Genomic DNA, 25,494 nt, shown 5'->3' with positions numbered 1-25,494 from the left:
TTTATTGTTCAAAACCCCCTACATTGTTACCGTTTACTCCAGCTCTTATTATGATTACAAGCAAGTTCCATTGCCAGTATCTCTGTTCGTTACTGATAGCTAGTGGTTCTATGATATATATTGTATTAGTCAAAGTTGTTGCAATATAATTCGGCGTCCTTTTATTTCCTTAAGTCTACATCTCTTTTTACCTACTTATAATAACATGTAGTTGTTAACGAAAAACTTGTTAGAGCGGGCAGCTACGCCGCTGTAACCAAGCGTTTAACTACTTCGGATTACTTCTACAGTCGGATCGTCTGCACGCAGCTGTGTCATATTCGATACGTTTGACGTGCACGACTCGCCTTGTCATCACGGATACTTTGTGATATTTTAAGAACGTTATCTATTCGAATTTCTACGCGACGTGAGAATCAACAATTGATGGTGTTGACGTTCAAGTTGGCGTTAAGTTTCATTCATCGTCGACGCCGTGACTGGCTGCTTCTGATACCAGACGCTCTCTGCTAAGGAGTGCCGTAATCTATTAGATCTCCATGTGTCGTTCGGCCCAACTCTGACCGGAATCGTGCTCCCTTCGAACGAGGATGATGTTAATGATAAGCCGGGCGGTCGATTTCGATTGGCAAAAGCTTACAATGCCTTTTACAGACTCATTACAATATTTTTGCTTGTCATGGTTTACTCTAGTTGTCGTCGCGGCAACGCAATTGGATTCCGTGATTACAAAATCTGCTTCAGATATATGCCAAGCACCGATCTGCTACCTAGGAGAATACTGTTCACAGTTGCTTCCGAAATGCGCTAATGTCAAACCGGTATGTCACGCCATATTTTAACGTTTTGTTGGTGAGGTTCAACTCACCTAAAGGGACCAAATAATAGATGCAATATGTACGCTAGTGCATATTATATAGAGAGGGCGTATATCATTTTCCCATACATATTTGTGATCAAAACGAAAGTTAATATTATACTCCGTTATATAATAATTTGGGTCCAGTAGCATATGTGTTAGTAAAAAGTACATGTAACCACTTTTATACTTGCTTTCCTTAAACCTACCTCGTATAAACAGTTTAACTTCTGTCAAACTTTTATCCCATTTCTCAACGTTATTTTCGTGTAGTTGTTACTTCAACAAATCTTGTTTAGACGATCTACTGAGACTCATCATTGTGGCCTCAATTTATGTTGTTTTGATCTTACTTGTACAGTATAAAAATATCGAAAAAAATCCGATTGCGGTTACAATATTCAGTTACTAAGTAGGGAGCTACCCGCGTGCTTCGTATCATCTTTGTTTTACTGTCAAACACGTATTATTTGACCTCCACAAAAATAAAAAGCTCATTTTGTTTATAGTAGAGGTAACATCGACCTATTTTTAATAGCTTTTTGCACAATATCGCTTAAACACAGTGTGTTACGCAATACAATTTTAACATTGATGATATATCAGCGTGAACGACACCGGCAGCCGCCTTGGTGTCCGTAAGTGCTGATGCGGAGTTGTTTTCGAACATGGAAAATGCCGTTGGTTTACGGCAAAATAAACTAATTTGTGAAAAAACTAAGTCTTTTCCCTTCAGGGGAAAGGCATTTGGCCAGCTGGCTCCATGTTCCGTGCAGGTCGTCCTGAAATGAGAATCATTCTATTCTTAGCAGCGTTTCGGGTTAGATAACCCAATAGACAAACAAACACAGGCTCCTAAAGGTTATTACTTACCTAGAGATTATCACTTAATGACGCACCTTACCACGCTCATTCCTCGAAAGACCAATATTCTGGTTTAAACATATGCAATTGATTTGCTACCTTACGGGCTTAAAGTATGGACAGTTTAACAGCATTGAAATTAGCGTGTTTTAGTGGCGTTCTCTCACGGGTGATTTATGCAAACTTTTCCTTTTTGTGAAACAAAAGTTCAAATACCATTGCGATTTGCTAGCCTAACCAACCAAACGAATAAGGGTCGATCTATGAAATTACTAATCATTAATTGTTGTTTATAGTAGTGAGTATAACATGGTGTCATTTGGTATCTACAGGGAATTAAACGGCAGGGCTGGATCGAGTTTACTGGGAAAAACTTTCAGGGTACGCCTACCTACGAGGGGAAATTTAATTTGGCAGAGTCATTCGAAGATAACCGATGTCAAGTCGAGGTTACAGCTCGAAAGCACAATGCACCAAATAAGATCAATCTAAATAGATGTAATAAGGAGCTTCATTCCTACCTCTTTCGAATCTGGCATTTCAGGAATAAACAAAACGTCATTTTTCAGTGGTCTGAATTAAAAAAAAAGGTCTCTCCGTCTTCCGAGGAACTCACACCGCCCCCTCCGCCTAGATCGGCTAATGAAGCGGTAGAGTTCACCCTTAATGAGGTTCTTGCTGCAGATACCACAAAGAACAGTCGACCTACTACTACAAGACACCTAGACAGCCCAGCTAATCCAAGCGTAATCATGCAATCAACAACCTCTTTTAGTACAAAGACCATAAGAACGCATCTTCTGAGGAGCCTGCCGTCGATGACAACAGAAATGGCACAAGGATCATCTGCGTTGAAGACATTTTATACTACAACGCCAACAACTTTAGAGTCAGGACGACAGAGCGGCAATGATGATTCCAGCCATTATCAGCCACCGTTTGTTTCCATTCCTGAAGGACAGACGGAGATTAAGCAGTATGAGAAATTCGTATTCACGGCGTATTCAGGCGAAATGTTCGATTTACCCGTTCCCGTCAACAAGTCCTTTCGCGTTGAAGTTGAGAGGGTGTCCCCTCGAAGCGTGTGGCTCTTCGGCAATGATAATGGCCTCTCACGAATTCAAGGTTTCAGCCTATTTCGTTCAGTGGGACAATACTCGTTTGTGCTCCGTGCGCTCGAAGACGATAGCATCCTTGGTGAAGGTGTCCTTCACATTCGGTTGCGTGACGGAGATCAGGCGTGTGAACGTAATCATTACTTCATAACCGAACAGAACGTCCCTATGGGCCTAAATGACACGATAAGCATTATTCGGTCACGAGTAGAACCCCGGGTGAGCGCGGACACCGCCAACAGTCATATTAATGACACAGTTGTTGTTTTGAGAGTTCAACTGAATCGTGATTTGCACACAGTTGAATGGATGAGCCGACTATTACTGGAGAGAGGCGTCACGTGCCGTGATGTTAAACATGACGAGCTCGTAGCCGTTTACGTTGAGTTGGACGAAGATCAAAAGCATTTCACCACTTTCATATCAGACTGCCGATCTTGGCTGAGGTGGTTCTCTCAGATCACAGTCAGTCTATTAGTCCTACTTATGGTAACCATAATGATACTTACCTGCTTATGGGCGTTTTATAGACCAGTATCGGCCCTAGGGACTAACTCGTGCGATGACAGCCGCTGTTCCTCATAGCATGGCTGTACTGCTTCGTCTTGTTTGAAAACATGGCGGGCTGCTGTTCCCGCTACACATGACAACAACGAAGTTATTTACCTTTAATGCGTGTACTGAAGTAACAGTTGCTCAGTCAGCTCAAACGTTCCGACGCGCGTTATGGACGACTTTCTCTAATCATTTAACGATAACCTTATATTTTAGTAGAAAGCTAATTGCAAGCGGAGTAAGTGAGATCGTTGGAGATATTCTGAAGGGCGAAATCGGTAGCATCTACATTTTACTGTTGTCGATACGCAGCGACTTGTTCACAACACTTTTAATTAATAAATATCAACCTTGTACAGTTATGTACGCTAAAATACCCTTTATAATTATTATTAGTGATTGTGATAAGCATAATGGGTACGTGTGCGACCTGTTGCGCTGTACCTGAGCTCCGGCGCTCAAGTCGATATATTGTTGACTGATGTCCATTCTATCCTTGCTCGAACGTGCGCGCCGACCTACACGAGACCACTTTCAGATGTCGATATGGATCTTCAGGCGTCCCTGGTTATTTTTCGACTGTAGCGCGTACGAGATCAAGCAAGCATAAGGCTTATGAGGGCTTAACGATATTTCGAAATCGCGTATCCGTTACACGATCGAAATAAAATTTTACCATTAATTACCAAATGCTGAGTAAATAAAACTTTTGTAAACAGAACATCATAGCTTCATTTCGTAGATACAATTTGATGAAACGCTCTCGTTTTGTTATTGCGCGGGATCCACTGTACATGTGAACAATAAAAATTTGTTAGTGTTTTAAGTATTAGAATTTGTTTCAAACAGATTCATCTATATCAACATTGATTAATACAAATTAAAACTGTTTCCTTAACTTGAAAGACCTTCGGCCAGATGTTTCACGAGTAATGTTTTTTTACGCAGTAGACACGTATGTGCTTATGGTCCCAGTACTGAATAAAAGCGCATCTGCGACTGTCAATCTGCAAAGTTTCTGACACAAGTTGAAAACTTGCCCAACGTTATATACGTGCCTCCATGGTTCATTATGGTCGCTGAAGTGTACTTTCTACGTATTCGAATTAATTCTGAGCCAGACAGCTGGCTATGGCCGGGTTCGAACCTGGACCATAACATGTTCCTAATACTATCAGGCAAATACGCCACTCATATCACGGAGACGCTGTTTCCACGAGGGAATGCCTTCAGTGCAGCGATCCAAGCAGCGGCCAAGATGATTTATGTCTGCGCTAGTGGGCCTAAAAATCACACTGATGTAGGCGTAACTACAATCGATCAATGGGGAAAAGATAGCACTATTCCTGATTTAAACCGAACAACACATGCTTTATGTCCTGCATACGAAAGACGACAGTGGATGAACGAAGCGGAGTAGGACTATATCAACTGTGTCTCATGATCATATAGTATAAGAGCGCTTTTTGAGTAGCGTACGGTTAGTGGCGTTTACTTTGTTCTTGCTAATGACCAAAAAAGACTAGCTGATAAGAATAATGATCGTAATTATTATAAACATTACAGAGCAAAATGTTGGTGCACACAGACATGATACTTACACTGTTAAAACTATTCATTTTAGAAGATTCCTTATTATTTATTATGAGGACAATTTCCAGGATGGTACATAAGCAGCCACACTGGCTGACGTAAAGCTGATCGTTCTATTGATGTCTAATTAAATCGCAGAAGCATAATTATCCATTATATAAACTAAACATACTTGTCTCACACTATCCACATTTTTAGGACACGAGGACGTAGAAGTCATAACATCTGTTTAAAAGTAAAATAAATAATGTAATAATAAAATTTAAATAAAATATCGAAACCGTTATCAGAAACAGCGATTCTCATAGTTTCTTTTATATCTCGTTTCATCTATCTTATGTCCATAGCACGGTGCGATTTCAGTGAAAAGCTATTTAAAGTCGACATCAACAGGTAAAGGCACAGCATCTCCCACTGTCTGAGTCTTGACAATGATTTGAGCTAGTAAATTATACATAATTTTGGTTTTAGGAGTCGCTTCCACAATTAAAGCCATGCAGTACACAAATTTTCCTTGCTCTTTATTTCTTTCAATAAAACAATTCGGATAATGATTAAAGGGTTCGAAATGCTCCGAACTACGTCGACCCTCATTGGTATGGGTTACTTCGGCAATGGCTTGTACCGCTGCTGACAGAGAAAGGCATTACTAAACTGTAGCCTTACCCAGAATTGTAAACTAAGTAAATTTATCACCGTTATCTTATCTATAAAACGAAATTATTAAAGCTCCATCCAAGCAGGAAGACCAACAGGTGCGTCCCTTGCAATGATTTTTCCAGGAATCCATCACTTTTCTGGAACGATTGCAATTCAAACTTGCTCACTTATGCCTCGCGGCGAGTGATCCACTGCTTTGTTTAGTTACCATGCGCGTGTCCTGCAAGTAAGGCTAGAAATAATCTATTTTACAAATAAGGTTTATTATTAAGTAGATTGGTTTGCCTTTCTCGGGCTTATGTTGCCTGGGGGACCTAAATTTTCTGATTCAAACCGTTACATTGCAGTAGGCTAACTTGTATAGGATCAAGCTAAATTTTTCACGCGGATCATGTCAAGCGACGATACCAACGGTAGAAAAAAGCTCCTGCTTAAGCCTCTCAATAACTGGATAATGCCTCTACTATGTATGAGCGCGCTGACCGATTCTGCAACAAACATGGTTAAAAATCAGGCTTCTGACAGAATAGACAGATGCACAGGCAGAGAACAGAAAATGTTAAGGGATTTTGAAACTGAACATAATTGAACGCTAAAAAAAAGCAATCATCAAAAATAACTGCCAGTGAAATTAGCAGCGGTTTCAAGTTGGCGATAGTCCTATACAACTGATGCGGCTTGTGAGTTTAGTCAGATTAATGAACGTACGGCGAGCCAGCGCCACAACAAGCCTATTTCGCAACACATTTCATTAAATTACCCGAGAGATACGGAAGAACCTCATTGGCTACCCGTGGGGCATTTTTGCCCAGACTTTATTCATAATACCTTGATATTTAAACGATAATAGATAAACTAATTTCGTGCTGTTGCTACGGGGTACTGCGGCGCTTCCTTTGCAGTACCATTCTCAAAATCGCAAAGGCAACATGACTGGTATTATAATAAACAAAATTGTATTCCCTATTTTTAAATCAAAGTTTATTTATTTTATACACAAATGTTGTTCGTACCTAACTTATATGCAATTTATGTCAAACAATTTTGAATGCTCATAACCTTAGAGAACGCTTTTTTCAAAGGCTTATATTAGGTGCTATGTCTACTTTCAGTCAACCCGTTTCTTGAGAGGATATCAAAACGGGTAGCATATGTGAATCTCTCACACACAAAACGCATAAACTACGCAAGCTTTCTGCCATGTTCATGTATCCGGCTGAAAAAAACATTAGTTTTGTTACTCAGTGAATAGCTTAATCTAGATCTATTTTAGTTTGCCATAATCTACTATGAACGAGCTGGCTCTTCATACGAGAACGAAAAGATAGAGAACAATCAGGTTTGTTAATAGTAAAATGATTTTTACTCAGACTACTCACAGTGAGGCTGCGTAACAAACGCATGTTACGTTTATGCAGCCAACCGCCTAAGGCTTCGCGTATCTTTGCCTGCTCAAGTACAACCAAGACGAAAATATTTTCATGTTGTGCCTGTACCAATTATGCATCCTGATGAAGTCCTTGTATAACAGCCGGATCTCTACTGAACTCCCAGATCGCTGTCATTAACATTTACTCAACAGTGAATGAGGTGAATTAAAGGCAAAATAGAAATTACATTAATTGCGGACGTTACCTTTCATTTGCAGGAGTCGATACGAAGATGAGATTCAGTCTCGAACCATTTCCCGGTGACAATGGATTTACGCAATGGAGGGACGCGATGAAAATGGTCGCCAGATTACCTGGTGGCATACCAACAGAGTTTCGGAGACAGGTAAAGTTAAAGGACCCGTTAACATCCTTAATTGACAACTAAATGATTTTACATACCGTTTTCTCTCGCAGTTTATATCTGTCATGCATACAGGTCGAGTAAGAGTCTTTTAACGCGTGGATTTGTTGTTACGGTTTATTCTTTTTAACAATCTCAAAATCCAGATGCAAATAGGAAGCTTTAAGATGAGGTTTTCCCGATAGAACGTGCAGAACAGATCTTCACATTCTTATGATTAACAATTAGGGGCTATACTATGCATGGTACAGCCTATTGATTCACTTCTATATAGTTGTATCTCTCACGGATGCTGAAAGGATTTCAGTCCGTTCTAAGCCGACGAACCTCAGATAACAACGGTCATTTGTATTATATATGGCGCGATTTATTTGCTCGTTCAACACCGACGCGCTATCAAGAAACTATCTATAAACGTCCTAGGCTATATAAATGCCGACAAACCGAAATGTTTGAGCGATAGTACTGCCAGCTACTTCACAATCCTAGGTAACGTTATATACTCGAATAGCCATTTTTCGCGTGTATACGTTATTCTATTAATCTCACGAAGAGAATCTCCACAGAAGCGTACGGAGTGCCATCAATATTTAATGGCATGGCAAATACCTTGGCTTATCTACCTATCAAATTAAAACGATGATGCATTTAAGAAAAAACTGTACCAGTTTTTTAAGATGCTAAAAGACGTACGCGGTCCTAATGCAGGCCGCTGTTAATTTTCGCAAAAAAAAGTTTCCTAAAATTCTGCGACCATACATAACTGGGTTTACCGATGTCGTAATATAACCAGGCGAGTACCATTTAATGTCGGCGTTGACAAAAAGTTATGGAAGAGTGACAACGTCTACAAATACCCACAGGGGTACTGGCGAGAGTAATAACATTTGTGCCGACGCATAAATCACGTTCCGTTCTCATGTTGACGTCAAACGCTTTTTAGTTCCTCTGCTCCATGATATATATATATATATATATAGGTATGCTCGGTGCATTTGGTTTCGCTGAATAAACTCAGCCTCGCTAATTCGTATAGAAAATATAATTCTCAGTATTCAAAGACGATTCAAACACTTAGCCGTCAAGGATTATCTAGGATCATACCTATTGGTTTTACGACTGACGAAATAGTCAGAACCATTTTGTTATAGATTTTTTAAATGTAACTATACTCAGTAGCCACCTGTGGGCAAAACAGTACTTTGGTAAGAAGTTCCAAACGACGCAGGAACCGTCGCATAGAATTAGTTTCCATTCTCTATTAAGAATTTAGCAAATCTCGCCAATATCGATGTTGAGGTCAAACGATGAGGTTTCTACCCGTGCGCCAATAACTCCGTATGTAGGAAAGATTCCGATAGAAATGTCCTTTACCTATTTCGCTATTCTACTATCAAATAAACCGTATCCGTTTATAGACAAATAAATTAAACAACATTTATATACCATTTCACAACGAAGTTTTCTAATGTCTTTCGAATAGCGAAAAACTCCGTAGTATTTCTTTTCTAGGATAAATCGTTGTTTGTTTGTGCAGCGATCCAGGCAGTTGCAGCTTCATAGGCAACAGTGCGTTTTTCCGCATCGGGGTTGTCAAAGTGAAAGGTAAAAGCGCGGCGGGTTCACCCTAATAATCATTCCGATGTCTTTCTTGACCGCCGATAGTCTCTCGCTACAACGAAATTCTCTTCATATTGTATTAGTTTAATGTAGTCGCTGCCAGTGCGCGTATATATGCTAGCTAACGGAGGCTGTACAAGGCGGTTTAAGGCGTGTACAGGCAAGATCAAATCGGTGACATCTGGACGCTGCCAGCCGACATCAAACAAACCTCATAAGAACCATTGTGAATACAGAAGGAAAAAGAATAAGGATGCGTAGTGAGAGAAATATCTCTATCCGTTTTCGTCATCTGATGCTGGAAACCCGCTTGAAGCTTTAATAGAAGTAATCTTTATTGCAACGTTGGCTTCGTCATAAGGGGATTGCTAAGGAAATATCCTAACATTATTTTTGTATCTAATTAATATTACTATACTAGTACAACGCTATATATAAATTTTCAGTTATTACAGAGCGTCGTTAAAGTGTTAATAACTGTCTCGTCCGATTAAACGTATTTTTCCTTTTCCAAAGCAAATCCTTATGCTCGTTACCTTTCATTAGTAGGAATATTTAGCCAATGGTCTGCTACTATATACTGACTGACGTTTGATCATGTCAAAATACATCAACAGTCTAATTTCCACCACCTGTCTTTAGGAAATGGCGCCAAGCTAGCACTGATCGTAAACGAGCATCTTTAACAACTCAATCGCATTTACCGAGCGCTCGTGCTTCGCAGTAAACGGGACGATTGGCTACCTAAAGGGGTTCCTTTTTTCCAGTTTAGCCAACCTTTTTCGACAGTCTGTCTTCGCCCTAATGGAACAACGGCTTAGAGAAAGGTAGACTCCCGTGTTAACGTGGTATCGCACAGATAGTGTTGCTTGTATTTTTATGATGTTGTATGTAAATATCGTATCCTCGCAAAGCTTTTCTAACAAGCTCAGGACGTTGATTATCTATAGATCTGATAGACGATTGAATGTGCTGCAGTGATTACTCCAAGATACATGAACAATGCTCATGAATTAATAGATAATAGATTAATCAGTGCTGTTCGCGACGAATAATAGAAATATGTCAATATGGGCACTCTGGCCATTTTTGTTCGTGTGCGAATTTCTGCTGAGTCAAATAATAGTGTCACTGTGATGGCGCAACGGTACCGTATTTGACCGCAATAGCTGAAGACGCGCGAAGGTTTGAAATTCGAAGTAAAAATGCACACTTTACTTTATTTGCAATGATTGATTGGGGCAGGACCGGACGTAAATGTCGAAACTTTTTCAAATCACAAAGCACGCATAAAAATCAAAACGATAGAAATTTATACAACGGCAATGGTCTACACAGTCGATAACAATTATAACATGACGTCATGTGATATACACTCTAATCGCAACATTTTGGAAGTTTTTAATTTGTCGTAGTTGAAGTATAATGTTAAATTTTCGGTCATGTTGTCACGCCACAACTTAATGACCGCTCGTTTCGAAAATTGACTATCTCATTATCGTGATATCGATCACACTGTTTGAAGTTTATTAGTATCATTTATATTGACAGATAATGATAGCTAAATTTGATAATTGTAAATTTTTGCTCTTTCGACGAGATACAGAAAGTGGCCGCCATCTCAAGGTGACAGTGATTTCTCTTAATAGCTCATGTAAATACTAGGCTGTTTCGAAAGTCATTTAGAAACATAGATGTTTCCTATTAAAAAGAGTTCTTATTTTAACTGTGTGCGAACCACTGTCTCTGGCATAGCACGGAACACACGTTCAAATGCTTCGAAATTTGGCCGGTAAATAGGTCCATGGTCATGGGTAGACATTTACCTGCGCCACGCGTATTTTCCAACGCAACTGTTAATACAAATTCCTTCCCGCTCAAAAGTATTATTATGCACTAGGTCTGATTCAATTTGTATCATAAACCAATTTTCAGTAGTTTGAAAATTCAATATATAACCACATTTATTGTAACTTTAAACGAATACGAGTGTATTACAAAGTAGATCATTAACTTCAACTATCGAAAAAAAACCATACCGGCAAGCCACTTACATTAGAGGTGTATTTCAGCAATCAGCTAACGAGATATCTTAGTCTGAGGAGACCAGCCATGTCTGTTGTAACTGTAAGTTCGCGATGAGCATTTTCAGCTGACACCAAGTTAAGTGGAGGTTTCACTTCGTATCAGCCGAAGTCTGACAATTCACGCCTGTCATGGCGTGATTGCCTCCTTACCACAAAAACGGAATTAGGAAATTCACTCTTTTCCAGGCCTAATTGATGGAAATTAACACAGAACTTTCATAGCTGTCCAGTCAACTACGGCTGGGTCACAGGCTTATCAAGGCCGACAGGTGGTTGTGCAAATCCAATACAACTGGTCTGTAATTGATAGGAAATATGAGACGAACCGTTCATATGAAGTCGGTACTCAGACGGAATATAGCGACACTTCCCCTTTTCAGCGAATGAGCTGACTGAAGATTTAAGAATTGGCTCCTGTAGTTGCTGGAGTTGTTTCAGTCGCATTACAGCTGAGCAAACGTGATTTCGTCGTCGGATGAATGCTTGTAGTGGGCTAAGTAACAGGTAACGCTGTATGATTTAGCTTAATAAGTGAGATAATTTGGGGCTATTATGCAATAGAAGCTACTTGTATAGTTTATGAGCGCTTTCTTATATTTCACATTTTATAGATGGTTTACCAAGGGTACGCTTGACAAACTTGCCAGTGTCTTTGCTGTTATTTTATGTTTCTGTTAAGAACCTATACGAGTCTGATATACTTGGACCAGAATTTAGGTTCATGTCAGTTCTTCATATGCTCTTCAAGCTAGATGGATAATTATTTTCTGAACCAAGTGGATCTTCATTGAACCCGTTTTTCGCTAGTTGCTAAGGGCTAATACAGATGGCACATGCACCACATGCATTCTGTACCACTTACTCCATTTTAGAGAAAAATAAGCGAAAGAGGCTTTGTGTTACAAATGTTCACTCCGCTTCCCCGTCTGTTTCCAAACGTAACTCTACGGCAACGACTTAGAACCACGTCAAGATAAACAGCTGGTCACAATGTTGTTTTAAGCATGCGTGTGTAAACAACAATAAAGATCTTCTTATTTACTTTTCGTCAAATGAGCCGAATTGAATAAGCCAAAATAGACACAAAGTTACTTCCCTGACAAAAGATTACGCTGTCGGATACGTAAATTGAATAAAGCTGGCTTTCTTTTATTCTAAAAATTATTTAGTCAACAGTTAGAGAGCTGCACCTGTACTTAAAATGGCGTCAGCCGAGTCACGGAGCCAGAGTGCCTCGAAACGAAGAACTTTACGATAAATATTATGCCAGTTGTTGAGGAAAAATTCGGTTTAAAATTATTAACCGAGTTGAATTTTTTGGCAAATGCTTGATTTTTAAAAGTAAGAGACGCTAGAATCAAGCCTAAAGCTTGCTTACAGCTACTGGACAAAGATGGCATTTTCTTTAGAAAGCGTCCATTGTCGACTCTGGCTTAGTTACACACCTGTTTAGATTTGTTTTTTTGATACAACCTCAAAAATATAACTAATAACCGAAATAGTAAAGCTTGCGGCTTCCGGTTATTTCCAGTTGATTCCAGTACCTACAGTATACTCAGAAAAGCGTGTTTGCAAACATTTCGCTAGAAGGTTATTTCTGACGCGGCAACTTCCAGAGAAACAACTTTAAGCAGGTCAGCATAGAACGATTTTTAGGTGGTAACTTGACCAAGTTTCATAGATGACAGGCGAGAAAATCCCGCGTCCGGTACGTCTGTCTTCATCTAATATTAGATTACCCGGTGACGTTTTGCCGTGTTTCTCAAAAACGAGGTGCCTCTAACCGGGTTAAGACGTTTCTCATTGTGTTCGATTTGTGACTCTTGCTATAAAAAAGCCTGTTAGATACAACTGCCACATCAACTACCTGCGGTGTCTATATTTAGTTGAATATTGTTTTCAATATAGCTCAGCGAATAAGTAAAAGTCCAAGCAACCCACAGTGACAAGAGACCCCTGTTTACGTTTCGCTTAATTTTTTTTTAATTTTTGGAGTTTTTAAAAAATTCTTCCCAACATTGTTGTAAGCACGGGGGTCTAGTCTGCCGATCAATTGGGTAGATAGGTCTCTAATACATACAATAACATCCATATCGAAGTTTTGCTGTGGTGGTTACAAACAGTTAGTTTGTTTTCATAAAAGTAACTAGTTCATTGTTCATGAACGGCTTCGCTAACGAGTACCTCTCAGGTTGCTCATATTGCTCAACCTAATGTTGTCAGTTAATTTTCATATTGTGATTGAGAGCAACTAGGTCTGTACGATTTTCTACGCCATTTAAAGGTAGTTCGTGTCTGATTCGTAGATACGGGCGGTGACTAACGTTTCGAACGAAATCAGTTCACGAATAGATAATGATTCCGACCTCCCAGGAGCTGAAAGTACAGTTTGCATATCGCAGACAAATACATCGATGTAATGCTTCTGAAGATATCGAAGTGCAGCATGTATAAACCGTCTAGCTTTATGACACTGGACATCGTAGATATGTCTCAGACTCCGCTGATGTATTTGGCTGACGAAATCCGTAAAGGCCACTGATTGGCTATAAGAGTGAGCAATCAAAAGTGGCGCGACCTCTTCGTCATAAAATAGAGGTTAAGAGGACTGTCCGATGAATATGACTTCCAGTAATCAATCAACCAGCATTAATAGAGGGTACAAACTTAAAGTTACCAACATATTAAGCGCTCAACAGTAAGTAGTCCGTCATTCAGTTGGTCCCTTTAAGCTACTACTCGTGCGCCAAGTAAGCACTCTAACATAGTTGAAGTCAAGATAAAAATAATGAAATGAGTAGAAAACATCCGCTGGACAAAAGCGTGCTGGCTAACCCATCTCTCGGCTACGTTCCGTAACGTAGAACCCGGCTAATGTTCTCGTAAGCATTCTAACTTATGATGTGATTCAGTTGTGCATCACTATTCACGGTTCGAGTTATTCCTTTTTCCCGCAAAGCTATTGCTTTAAAGACTGTTCTATCTTCCTCCTCTGTGCATGTATCTCTCGACACGTATAGTTGTATTTGGACGAAACTTCCATGCACAAGTCATTGTTCAAGCGATGCGTGTATGTGCCAGTCTACGCTTCCTCTGCCGCTGTTAGCGCCTAACGGGATAAAAGATGTTCATAGATGAAATAAGAAGCTTAGTGTCCTATTCAAATTGCGCCGCATGCATTTGCATATCAGCGGGTTCCTGCAAGAGAAAGGCCACTGAAAAAGTGCATCCATTCATTTCTTTGTACAACACGCATATTTTGCTGAAACGATGAAATGCTACAATGCTCCTTTTTGGAGCACTCTGGGACTCATTTCCCCTTTGAGCCTCTTAACGTGAGGCTCAATCTACAATAGCACCTACAACAACAGCAAATGGAAGGACTTTGCGCTCTCTCTCAGTTGTTGCAAGTGCTGTCGCTTCAACCTTGTCCTTCAGGTAGAATTGTTTTATTTTTTGGAAATTCGAGGGATCTCAAAGTATTGCAGGAAGTGGCCTTGTTGTCCTGACTTTGCACTATCGTTCCTGCTATTGTGTTACTCATTTGAGGAAGGGTCACGCAGAAAACAAGTTCTGAATGGTTAGGGCGACATCGGGTCTCAATAAGTGGAAAGAAGGAGCTCTTGTTCTAGCAACGGCGGTCGGCGTTGTCCTAATATGTGCGCGAGTTGCAGAAACTATTGCAATCGCTCGACTAGATCAGCGAACAAACTTTTCGTATAATAGTGCAGTCTCAACATGGTCTTGAGTACTTGACTTCAGCATTTTATTGTCATCAAGGACTAACGTAACGAGGCAGAAAATGTATAGTTGAATTTCTTAAGACTATACAGCGGGGTGTACCCCGCTAAATACATACATTCTGTTGTTTTAATTCTAGCAGCTTGAACGGACAGTTGGCATGTAATGTAAAGATAACATCATCTAAAGCCTAATAGGCTTTTAAAGTCAAGTGTTGTATAATGTTGTCTAGAGTTAAAAAAAAACTTGTTATGTGTATGTACTATTGTAATATTAAATCAGGAGTTACAACGCTATTTAACAGCGCTAATAATCATATCCGGATATCAGGGGCCGCTACGAGTTGCCCTAACGAAGTATGGGAAGTTATAATTAATAAGTATCTACTGAATGCGCTATAAATAAGCCTATTTATAAAAGCGTTTTATTCCTAGTGGCCGAGTTTTGAGTTTACTTGAATTTCCTTGGTCTCATTGATTGCTTATTACTACAAATTTGATAACCTAAGCACTCCAAAATCTAGCCAGAAAATTCTATTAGCATGCAAAAAAATTTGCCTATAAGAAGTGTAAACATACATCTAATTGTATAAAAACTTATTTTGGAGGCCACGTTACTTAGTAAACTTGCAGAATACCTATGTTGTGAATTTTAGCGTATTGAAAAAAAAATATAAATATATATTATTTCATTTTTGAATAGCAGATTGTGAAAAACGGGAAGAGGACTAAAAAACGTTTCTTTTTGTTTATTCTAGTTTCAAAATTGTAGAAAAGCTTGTTTAGGTCTAGGCCGCACAGAAGGACTTTGCCTAAATATCAACTATGCGCGCAGACTTTTTCTGTTACGCTAGCCTGCTGCAAATATATTCGTCCCAAAAACATTCGTGTCGTTAAACTCTGTTCCGAGCAAGGCGCAAGTCAGACCATAAGGTCCTTTATTTCAATGCATTCAATCGGTGCTATATGCGTCATGAGGAATTAACGCCACGTGGACCAAGACCCTGCGACCTATACCCAATATGTGTCATACGCAGTACGCTTCTCATACGCGTTTTAACGAGGTTTTTACATAGGGTGTCACCAACCGAGCGGCAGCGGCTGTTTCGTGAAGTTTAGATCCTCAACCAGCACTCTGCCCCGAATCTTTCGTTGTAACGCCGTTCATCCACGTGAAAACCCAGTGCTGGCGGATTAAATCGGAAGCCCAGTAGACGACTGAAGAGCATTTCAAGATTTTTAGAACAAATTAAGCTTCCAAAGGTTTCATAAACTAAAACAGTATCTAGCTTGCAGGCATGAGAAGGGGGAAATGGGCGCACCTATAGTGACGGGCACATGCTTTATGGTTACTCAAAACTCTTACAAATAAGTCTGTGACAAGGTCTAGCTTTCCGTTTATAGGGTAAACTTTTAGAGAGCGGTCTGACATGATCGCTAAGGTTTCTTTCTTTGCAAGCGCGACTTCCACATTTTTATGCTGTGCATACGCGATCTCCAGGATTTTAAACCATTCAAACTACAGAAACGTCTAATTGTAATGTTTTATTTAGAAAGAAATACACATCATTCTTCTTAAAAGCCATTACGATTTAATAGAGTAAGCGTATGTTTTTTCACGTTGTAGAAAATGGTTCTTGCTGTCAAGATATTTACTGATTTTTTATTACCAACGGGTATTGTATATAGTAATGTCTAACTAGAACCTTTAGTATATAGCAACGTCTTCGGATATCGTAATTATCACCACGTATTTATTTCTTTTAATTAACATACTTCTATGTGTATGACTTTCTCTTTGATCCAAGTAGCTTGACCGACAGCTCAGTAGCGATCTGCCGAAAGCTTCAGTCTAGTCTTGATCTTACTCAATCACTTATGTCAAGTCAGCACTAAGAACAGTCCCTCCGAGATCTTACCACCCACCCCACACGCCGTTGCGCGAGGGTCAATCAAATACTCGACTTTCGATCCTGGTTTATGTATGACCTCGTGTATCACACGTGTAACATTTAACACCGTACGCATGATGCATTTTTTATCGATAGTCGCAGCCTTTTTTGCAGTACCTGAAAGGTTGAAAACGTCGAATCTATCTGGTAAACTTTGGCCATGTTGTTCTCATTTGGCCTTATCTCATCTTTTTCAACGCTCTCAGACTTAGCATTAAGAGAGAGGCAGAAGGTTCTCTAAAGGAAAGAGAGGCAACACGTTAATTGACTCGAGCGTAATTTATCCATCCGGGTATACGTAAATCGCAAAAATTCGTAAACGCTAGCAGATGAACTAATATACATTATTCAATCTTCATGGCTCTGAATTTACTGCCATCATTTTTTGGGCCTTGAGTGACATGAACCGGAAATAATTTGTCACGTCTTATCGTCGCTATTCGCTGGCCTATTTTTCTCTCTGCATTATCACCCGATCCAATCCGTTAGTTCATGGCCCTCGCAAAACCGGAAATCAAACCCATAAACCAGTATCACTGTTGTTTCAACTATCAGCCACGTCAGATGAGGGACGCTCCTTTGCCCCGATGAATGAATACAGGGAGAGAGAATAAAGGAAGTGCAATGCACTTGTTACCTAGCTGGTCGGCCGGTAAAAGCGTCTTTGTTCCGCGAAGACTTTGCATGTGTCTAGAACAAGCGATTATATAGGCTACGCATTTATTTCATGAAATAACGTGTTTCAAACGAGCTCCGTACGCACATGGTTTGCTATTATAGTCGCGAAGTTCGGACTGGAATATTAAAATAAAGAGGCATCTTATAGAATGAAGTCGCCCTTCTGGGAAAATGCTAGTGCAGTGACCGGGGATGACAACACAGATACGAATCAATCTAAATACAGTTGCGTGTTCATATTTTGTTAACGTGCAATAGGTGGGAGAGTAGGCCATTTCCCTGATTCAGGTTTAGCTGATTTATATATATATAGCTACACTTACAAACTGAATCAAGTTACCTCTTAAGTGTACACTTTGTTTAAGTTCTTGACAAGGCGTTCAGTCTTTTGTACGGCGGGCCATGATAACGTTTCTTCAACCAAGGACTGAAGTATACCCACATTTTACAGCTCTGATGCAAAGAGTGATTCTCTGTATGTGAAGCTATAATATATTCAAACAAATTAGACTTCACTTTGCCAAGGTAAGAACTCGTCTCTGAACCGGCTATTTATCACACACACTGCACGTGTGCAATGCTGCAATTTGAACACAGTACATAATAGCACACCGTGTTTTATTAAACGGAGTGATTTGGTACATCTACAGTAATCCGGCCAATCAAACTGCGGCATGAATCACAAACGATCTTATCCATTTGCGCGAATAGTTCTTTAGGTACCAGTCGAGGTTACATAAACATTAGCTATCGCGTTCCTACGTCCTGAGGGTTTTCGCTTGTGGCCAATGCCTCGCTGCGGGCGTTTACAAGTCCTTGGTCCTCAAATGCTCAAGGTGTCCAGTTTATTAGACGCTGATACGGAACCCACGAGGTGTGCACAATCGACCTTGTGGCACGGCAGCCTCTATAAGGTCTATAAGGTGATGTGATATTTGACAAAAACAACTCCACAATAAATTACGCCGATACCCTGGGTGCCATCGATGCACCGTTTTTCCTTTACAAATTTAATAGTGTCAGTTCAAAGGAGATCCTTTACCTTCACTTGGTAATTGAATAGCTTCAACCGCGCATAATAATATCCCCCACTGAATCTGCCCCTCACTCGTTTCAGAGAGCGGTCATTTTGAAATCTGTCTTTACCTGTTTTTACCTGATTCTCTGTTCAAGTTGATGTAGGGGTCTGTTAATATGAATCTATTGATATGGTGCTTTCTCTATAAGGTAGTTTATAGAATTAGAGTATTCATTGATAAAAATTTTTTCCCGGGTTTTTATCATATACAGATGTTATGTAACTGTGGCTTTTCCAGCACTAATTACCTTTAGTAGTGGCCACCTCCATGAAGTTAGCCCACTACGAAGATCAGGTTTATCGCGACTGAACGTAGTGCACATGTTCAAAAGAAAAGTATAGGTATAAAACGAAGCTAACATTTATACTCTGCTCGCATGTTTGCTAATGCCTATGAACACTTATGATCACAAGCACATATCTAGTAGGAACTTTCTATTTTACATTTTAACATTTCTATTTTACAGAATACTTTAGATCAGATTAACGTTCTACTCGAGGCTAATTGCGTCTTGCATTAGCTCAACATTTGATGTAAACGGCCTCTAAAGGCTATCGGATTTTCGAACTGGCAGTATTTAAAAGCGGCAGATTTTAAAGCGCTATGTATCAATATCGTGCTATTTCTCTGAATTATCCAGTGGAAAAGTGGTCAACTCATTACGGGTACGCCGCATGTACCCCAGCAATAGACACTCTGCCTTTGTCATAAAACTCGATGAAAATAAAATCATTATTATCGTTAAAGAAAAAAACAAAAATACTTTGCGGTACGGTTGGTGGTTACATTCGCTCAGACGGCTAATTATTGGATCAGTTTAATGTTGTTTCCCATATAGCCACTGTTTATTGGCTAATTAGAATCGAACTTGTTGTCCATCATCAAAGCCATCGAACCTGCAAACACTCGTTAGCGTAAATTTAGCAACATCCAAGAGCAAACCAAAGTTTACCCCGACCCACCTTAGAAGCTCAAAACGTTCGCTTCCTCGAAATCTGTTTTTAAGCACAAATATACGATAGGTAAAAATATAAGCAAATAAAGCCAATATGTGCTTGACGCGGTACAAAAAACAACTGGCTAGAAGTAAAACTATAAAAAATCGTTAAAAGTTGGCTTCGTATGGCACCGGTGTATGAAAACGATGTCAACTGAATGTGTCTCTACGATAATAATACCCGTCCCAGCCAAAAGGTAACGCAATAAAGACGAAAAACAACGATGCTCAATATTGGATATTTTTCCGCGGTAGACTGTTGTTCTAAACAAAAAACTATCTTAGAATCTTCGTTCTACACGCTTCCCTAGGGCATAGACCCGACAACTAAGCTATATGTATATATATATATATTTTTTTTATGTATATATAATCTTTTTTTCTTCGAATCCACCTTTTCTAGATACGCTGTACGCAATACTTGCTTCTTCAGACGTTTTTTCGAGATTGTAAAGTTGCTCACCATACCATAACTATCGTTACGGATCAATCGTCGGATTAACGTCATAATCATGCTGTAACCTTAGATATATTCGACGGCGCGTATATGTGGCCCGCCACTGGTATCATATGTGGTCATAAGGTATTTTTAAATAAAGCTGAATTTGATGTCGGCTCTGCGACCTGGACAACAATACGGCGAGATGGAAATCGATCTATGCTAATTTTAACATGAGGACAATAAGTATATGAGAAAGCAAACATTTGTATTTTCATAAATGGCCATCGGACCGGATCTGTTCAGTCGATATACCGTGTAGGCTAGGTTCGATAATCTATGAAATGAAACAAGTGAGCAGCTCGGATCCACGTTACTTCTGCGCCCGGTTGCGCGGCAGCGAATCAGACGATGAATACAGTATTGGGGTAAGAGCAAATTTTTCTTGGTCAGACAGGCGAAAATAATGTACCTTTTAACAATAGCACTCGAAGAACACACGAGAATAAGCAGGCGATATTGTTTTCTCCTAAAAAATATCGTTCTTCTTTTCGCCATAGAATGCAATTAATTCGAGGTTGGATAGTCTTGTTCAATTGATGTAACTCAAACGACTACAAAGTTTGTTCGTCTCAAGCATTTTGCACCATATAAGACTTACTAGACGCAATCGTGGTTCTTTTCGAATAAAGCTTCGGCCTATATCTGGGCTTAGGCGTACGTCCCGGAGCTCTTCTTTTTTCGTCTCGATGAAAGACCCTACTTCTAAGACCCTAAGAAGAAACATACTATTGTGACTGCTTCAGACGATCCTTATCGGGTTCGAATGGTTAATCGGGGGAATGCGTCAGCCAACTCCAAGACGCCACGACCGAACTTTGCAAACTGCCTTTGAGCCGTTAAAAGGCAACGTGGTTGTCAAAGAGACACCTTTTTTTACACACGGAATATTTCCTTTGAAGCGTGAACTTACCTTTAGAGTCCGTTTACTAAGCGAGAGGAGTCCTATATATACATGTATATGTATATGTATATAAAGTACGACCGCATTTGAATGGCGTAGAACTAAATAGACAGTGGATAAAAATAAGTAAATAAATAAAAGGAAAACGGAACGTTTGAGGAGATAATGATATTACTTATGTTATGACCTAACACATTAGACTAACTGGAAATTGTTAAGCTTGAATAAGTATGGGGTGTACGATAAGCACCTTGGATTCGTACTTGTCTTTAGTAATGTAAGCTAAATGCTGTAGAACACGATGTTCATAAGATGGCGTAGGCGACCGTAATAGAGCGTAATAGACCGTAATGGTTTCTGTGCTGCTTTGAGAAAACAAAAAAACACTAAATACGCGAAAAAGTATAGATAGATGAGAAGGAATAGGTTCTACTGATTATAGAGCACCAATGTTAGTAGCATACCTAGCTACGTAACAATCATCCATGTGGGCAACAGAAACAAACGTGTCAAAGAAGATATCTTCCCGTCGTTGCTTGTTACAGCCGCAGTTTGAGATGAAACAACGTGTGAGGATCTCGCCTACGCATGTAATGAGCAATGAAGTTACGCCTATAAAATTTTACGTCGATTACTAGTTGACACTATGATCGATCAATGTAACAGTGGACTTCCAGCGCCCGCGTTTTTTATCCTGGTTAAAATATCAGGTTTCAGCTTATGGAGTCTGTCTTTATCGAAGTGCTTTTTGCCTATAGGAAGTCGTTCTCGTCATGTCCCATATTTTTAACTATAGCGTGTGAACTTCAACAAAAAGAACGGCCTAAAACTTGTGTGGTTTCTTGCAGCTGTACATCTCCATAGCCTAGCAAATGCTAATATAAATTAGATAGAATTTAATCTCGTTCTAATCAATCGCACATTTGATTTTCCTTATTGGAATTTAATCAAAGACGGACGTTATCTAATCAGATCTACAGCAAGTCCTTAACAACTCGTTCTTCTCCACCGTATCGTACAGATATGGGATAGTTATCGGGATTAGGGGAACAGATATCCCTCTATTACTATCTGTATCTATGTTTGATTTTAGATGCAACCCACGAGTCCTCGTGAAAGCATAGTGGATAACTTATTCAACTGTTTTGGTAGGGGACACGTTTTGGCCTGGGTTCGAATCCGGGCATCGACACACGGTTCATTTCATGGAAGCCAGCAATCTGATGCGATGCCTAAGGGCGATATCTCGCGTAACGCTCGAAACATAGAGGTTGAAAATACTACTGAGTTCTATGTAATTTGTTGCGCTTCCTACCCAATGAACTCAGCATTAAAAAAACAGCTAAGCGTGACTAATGCTGTGTTCTGGAAAAACCGTTCATACAGCCCAGCTGGTCGATCTGCTTGACTGCCTATTATGCATGCCGAGTTTTGCCAAACAAAAAGATTCTTCAGTGAATATTATATAGAGTCGCCAAATACGTACGCCCTATAAGCGATCGCAAGTATAGCTGAGCTCTTCATGTATATACAACAGAAAGCTGGTCGGGCATAGGGAATGGTTAAACAATTAAGTAGTGAAGTCGACATCATTTCAGTAGCTCACGATGACGGTTCTGTTGTTTCCCTAATGCCCACCACCAGTTGTGTACCAGTTCTATATAACGATTGGCCTCGCTAGCTGAGACTAAAATGGCTCGTCTTTCCATTAATGACTTCTTGGAACAAGGTGGAATACGATATAACTTGGCCTATCGTTTAGTCTCATGGATTATGTACGGAGCGGCATCAAGCTCACATTTCGACATTGTATTTGAGGTTCGGTGTGCTATTAGCACGTGGATTGTATCAATCTACCGCCACCGGGTCGTTAGGTAATCAGTGGCTATGACATGTCCACGAAAGTTAGCAATATGGACCGGCCATCCTTTATTTTTTATTAATTAAAGGTTACGGACGACGCCTTGTGTTTTGTCGGATGCTGGAAATATCTGATACTTAGATTTCTGCTGTCACTATGGCATATGCTATTCGCCCGCTTTGTGTCTGAAATCCATGCAACCAACAGTAATTCCACCTTAACTACACGTAGACGCTGGACTGCAATTAAGATGTATCTATTCAAGTGTAGCAATGACATTGGTCATAGCACGAGTACGCAAGGTACCAGCAGCTCTGCGCAAGCCAAAGCAGATTTCCTGTCTGACTGCCCGTGTGGATTACAAATATAAAGGCGTAAGTTTTTAAAAGTAGTAAATACGGTTTCATCAAATATACCCGATACTCTATTGATATGTATAGGTTGCCTTCCGTTGGACGAGAACTCCTCGACTTGATCGGGGATAGAACTTTGGCAAAAAAAATTTGATAATTTAAACAAACGTTCAATCACGCAATCACTTCGTTAAGAATTGCTCCCTAGAAAGAAGCTAACGTTAGAAGGCAACGTCGAATCATCATCATCATAATCCGTAATTAATGAAACAATACTTGGCATTGCATATCCTTCAATCATTTGTTAGAACAGGGGGTTTGCTCTTCGACACCAAGCAACGCGGTCCGAGCGATGAAAATCTGCTCGTCTACATATATATACTTTGAAACTGTCAAGCGGCTTTTACCCCACATTGTACATGTACATATGCTCAGCGTTGTGTTTAGATTGTGACAGACGTATTCTCAGAATGCAGAGTCTGCAAAAATAACTAGTTTCTCGTGCCGTTGGAACATCGGTTCAGCCTTCAGGTCGGTTGAATACAGTTTGCTCTAAGCCGTTCCGATCTAAGATCTTGTGTCGTCTGGTCGCGTGAACTGTTAAACATAACGAACCCGACAACCTTCACAGGATCATCTCAGGAGAAAAAAAAATGCACATGTTACGAAAAGGGGCACGGAATAGGACGGACGCCCAAGTTTTGCGAGTAAGTAAGATGGAAATTCGACGAGACATAAAATCCGAGTTTAAAGAGGTACAACGATACTTGATCTAGTTGAAATTTATGACCTAGTAGAAATATGTAATCCTATGAGCTGATTTGAACGAAAATTTTGGCGGGGAAATTTGATCAAGATAAGCAAACATTTGTAAACATCTACGGGCATACGTCAGTTTTATAGACTAGCATGCACAATGAAAGCATTTACCTTATCAGATCTCAAGGCTGCGTTCTCATTATATAAACGTTGAGCATGGCAACATTATTGGCGTCACTGTTATTGTTTAGACCTCGGACCTTGAACGGTTTTGTAATAAGTTGGCTAATTTTCATTTGGCTTGCATAAGATATAGCACCCGTAACATGACAGTGTTCACATTTACGTAAACGTATAAAATATTACATTAAATGTTAATCGGAACTATGATTCGCGCACACTAGGATCTAGTTCGTGAATTTCAATGCTCTCGAAATATTTTATATGTTTTGCTTTCCGGCTGTATTGACAGGCACGCTTGCTAGTTGTTTGTCATGCTGGCTCAACTGCAGTTCACTGATCAGAAGAAAGAGTTTAGAGTGCCAGCGTTCCTCTGCTACTGCCGGATACGCAGTGCCCCCAAGAACAATGCGTAAAAAACTGCTGCTAGCGCTGCTGACTGGATTTTTCGGGCTTCTTAATTCGATTTGAGCGACACATCGGACTGTTCTAAACACGAGCTTCCTGCTAGGACAGCTTTCACCTTATAGTAGTACGAATGGCGTTTAAACTTACGCTTATGGCACACAATGGTCAGAACTTTTCTTTTCACGAAAGGATATTCGTAAACCAAACGCGCTGACCGAAATTTACATTCTGTTTCGCTTTCTAATTGCATTAAATGTAAAGGTATCGTTAGAATAAGCATTTACAGATATGCGATGCGTCAAGCACACTGCAATAACGCGCCGTCTACCCTTACGTGCGCGGTAGCTTAGATTCAACTTATTACGCTTCATCAACACTGCTCCAGTAACGTTATGTTTGGTGATGTGTACCCATGACATTCCTATAAACTCGCTCAATGGCTATGAATATGAAACGTTTTAGTCTCGTAGTCAGCTTGACGTAAACGGTGAATGTCAGCGATGGGCTAAGATTTGAATAAAGACTTTACAGATACCTTCTAGCACCTAGCAATAGATGTTCAGCAAGTCGGTCCGGTGAGTCATTGACTTCTGCCAGCGGTCCAAGGATATCCAAGCTCACAGAGTATTTACGACGATTGCTTGGCGTAATAACCGTCTTTTTTCGCTGTAACGCTTGCCTTTTCTAAGTAAGCTATAAAAAGGCATTTCTTCGTAACAGAGTGCTTCCTCTGAATGCTTCTGCGTGCAGGCGGATCCGCCGCCGCCGCCATAAAAGAAAATCTCCTAACTTGAGAAATGCCGAAAAAATAACTAGCAGTTCTTAGTGACTAACTAAGTTGATTTCTTAATTCAGTCTCATTTTGTCTGCATTTGGTTGCAGCGTATACATTTGACACTCACAGACCGAATAGTCGACCCTGTGACTTAATTCAAAT

The 25,494-nt window shown here is 40.0% G+C and overlaps 2 protein-coding genes and 1 long non-coding RNA gene across 8 annotated transcripts in view; 2 read left to right on the top strand and 1 right to left on the bottom strand.

Annotated features, from left to right (window-relative positions):
* LOC111247040 (uncharacterized) overlaps nucleotides 1-25,494 on the top strand; it is a 138,426-nt gene that overhangs the window by 69,721 nt on the left and 43,211 nt on the right. For all 3 annotated transcript variants that reach the window (XM_022797567.2, XM_086984914.1, XM_086984915.1), the window contains one exon: nucleotides 7,295-7,422. In XM_022797567.2, the coding sequence (XP_022653302.2) occupies nucleotides 7,295-7,422 (128 nt within the window). The remainder of the gene's footprint in view (nucleotides 1-7,294; nucleotides 7,423-25,494) is intronic.
* Nucleotides 405-5,285, top strand: LOC147756752 (uncharacterized). 3 transcript variants are annotated; one of them, XM_086984917.1, is made up of 3 exons: nucleotides 405-821; nucleotides 2,056-2,104; nucleotides 2,293-5,285. In XM_086984917.1, exons 1-3 carry the CDS (start codon nucleotides 811-813, stop codon nucleotides 3,421-3,423), a joined length of 1,191 nt encoding a protein of 396 aa, XP_086841043.1. In that variant the 5' UTR covers nucleotides 405-810; the 3' UTR covers nucleotides 3,424-5,285. The 3 variants fall into 3 exon arrangements, with proteins under 3 accessions (XP_086841043.1, XP_086841042.1, XP_086841045.1); XM_086984916.1 differs by lacking the exon at nucleotides 2,056-2,104 and having other exon boundaries at nucleotides 407-821; XM_086984919.1 differs by lacking the exon at nucleotides 2,056-2,104 and having other exon boundaries at nucleotides 409-821; nucleotides 2,268-5,285.
* LOC147756751 (uncharacterized) lies at nucleotides 5,008-11,513 on the bottom strand. Of its 2 annotated transcripts, XR_015324719.1 has the most exons (4): nucleotides 11,115-11,513; nucleotides 7,282-7,390; nucleotides 7,026-7,094; nucleotides 5,008-6,862 (listed from the first exon to the last, which is right to left on the bottom strand). It is a non-coding gene; the product is annotated as an uncharacterized LOC147756751 (long non-coding RNA). The 2 variants fall into 2 exon arrangements; XR_015324718.1 differs by having other exon boundaries at nucleotides 5,008-7,094.

Source organism: Varroa destructor, unplaced genomic scaffold (genome assembly GCF_002443255.2).
Source record: "Varroa destructor unplaced genomic scaffold, Vdes_3.0 BEIS01000003.1, whole genome shotgun sequence".
Taxonomy (NCBI): Eukaryota; Metazoa; Arthropoda; class Arachnida; order Mesostigmata; family Varroidae; genus Varroa; species Varroa destructor.
Note: the sequence above shows the minus strand (reverse complement) of the source record. Positions and strands in the feature narration are given on the sequence as shown.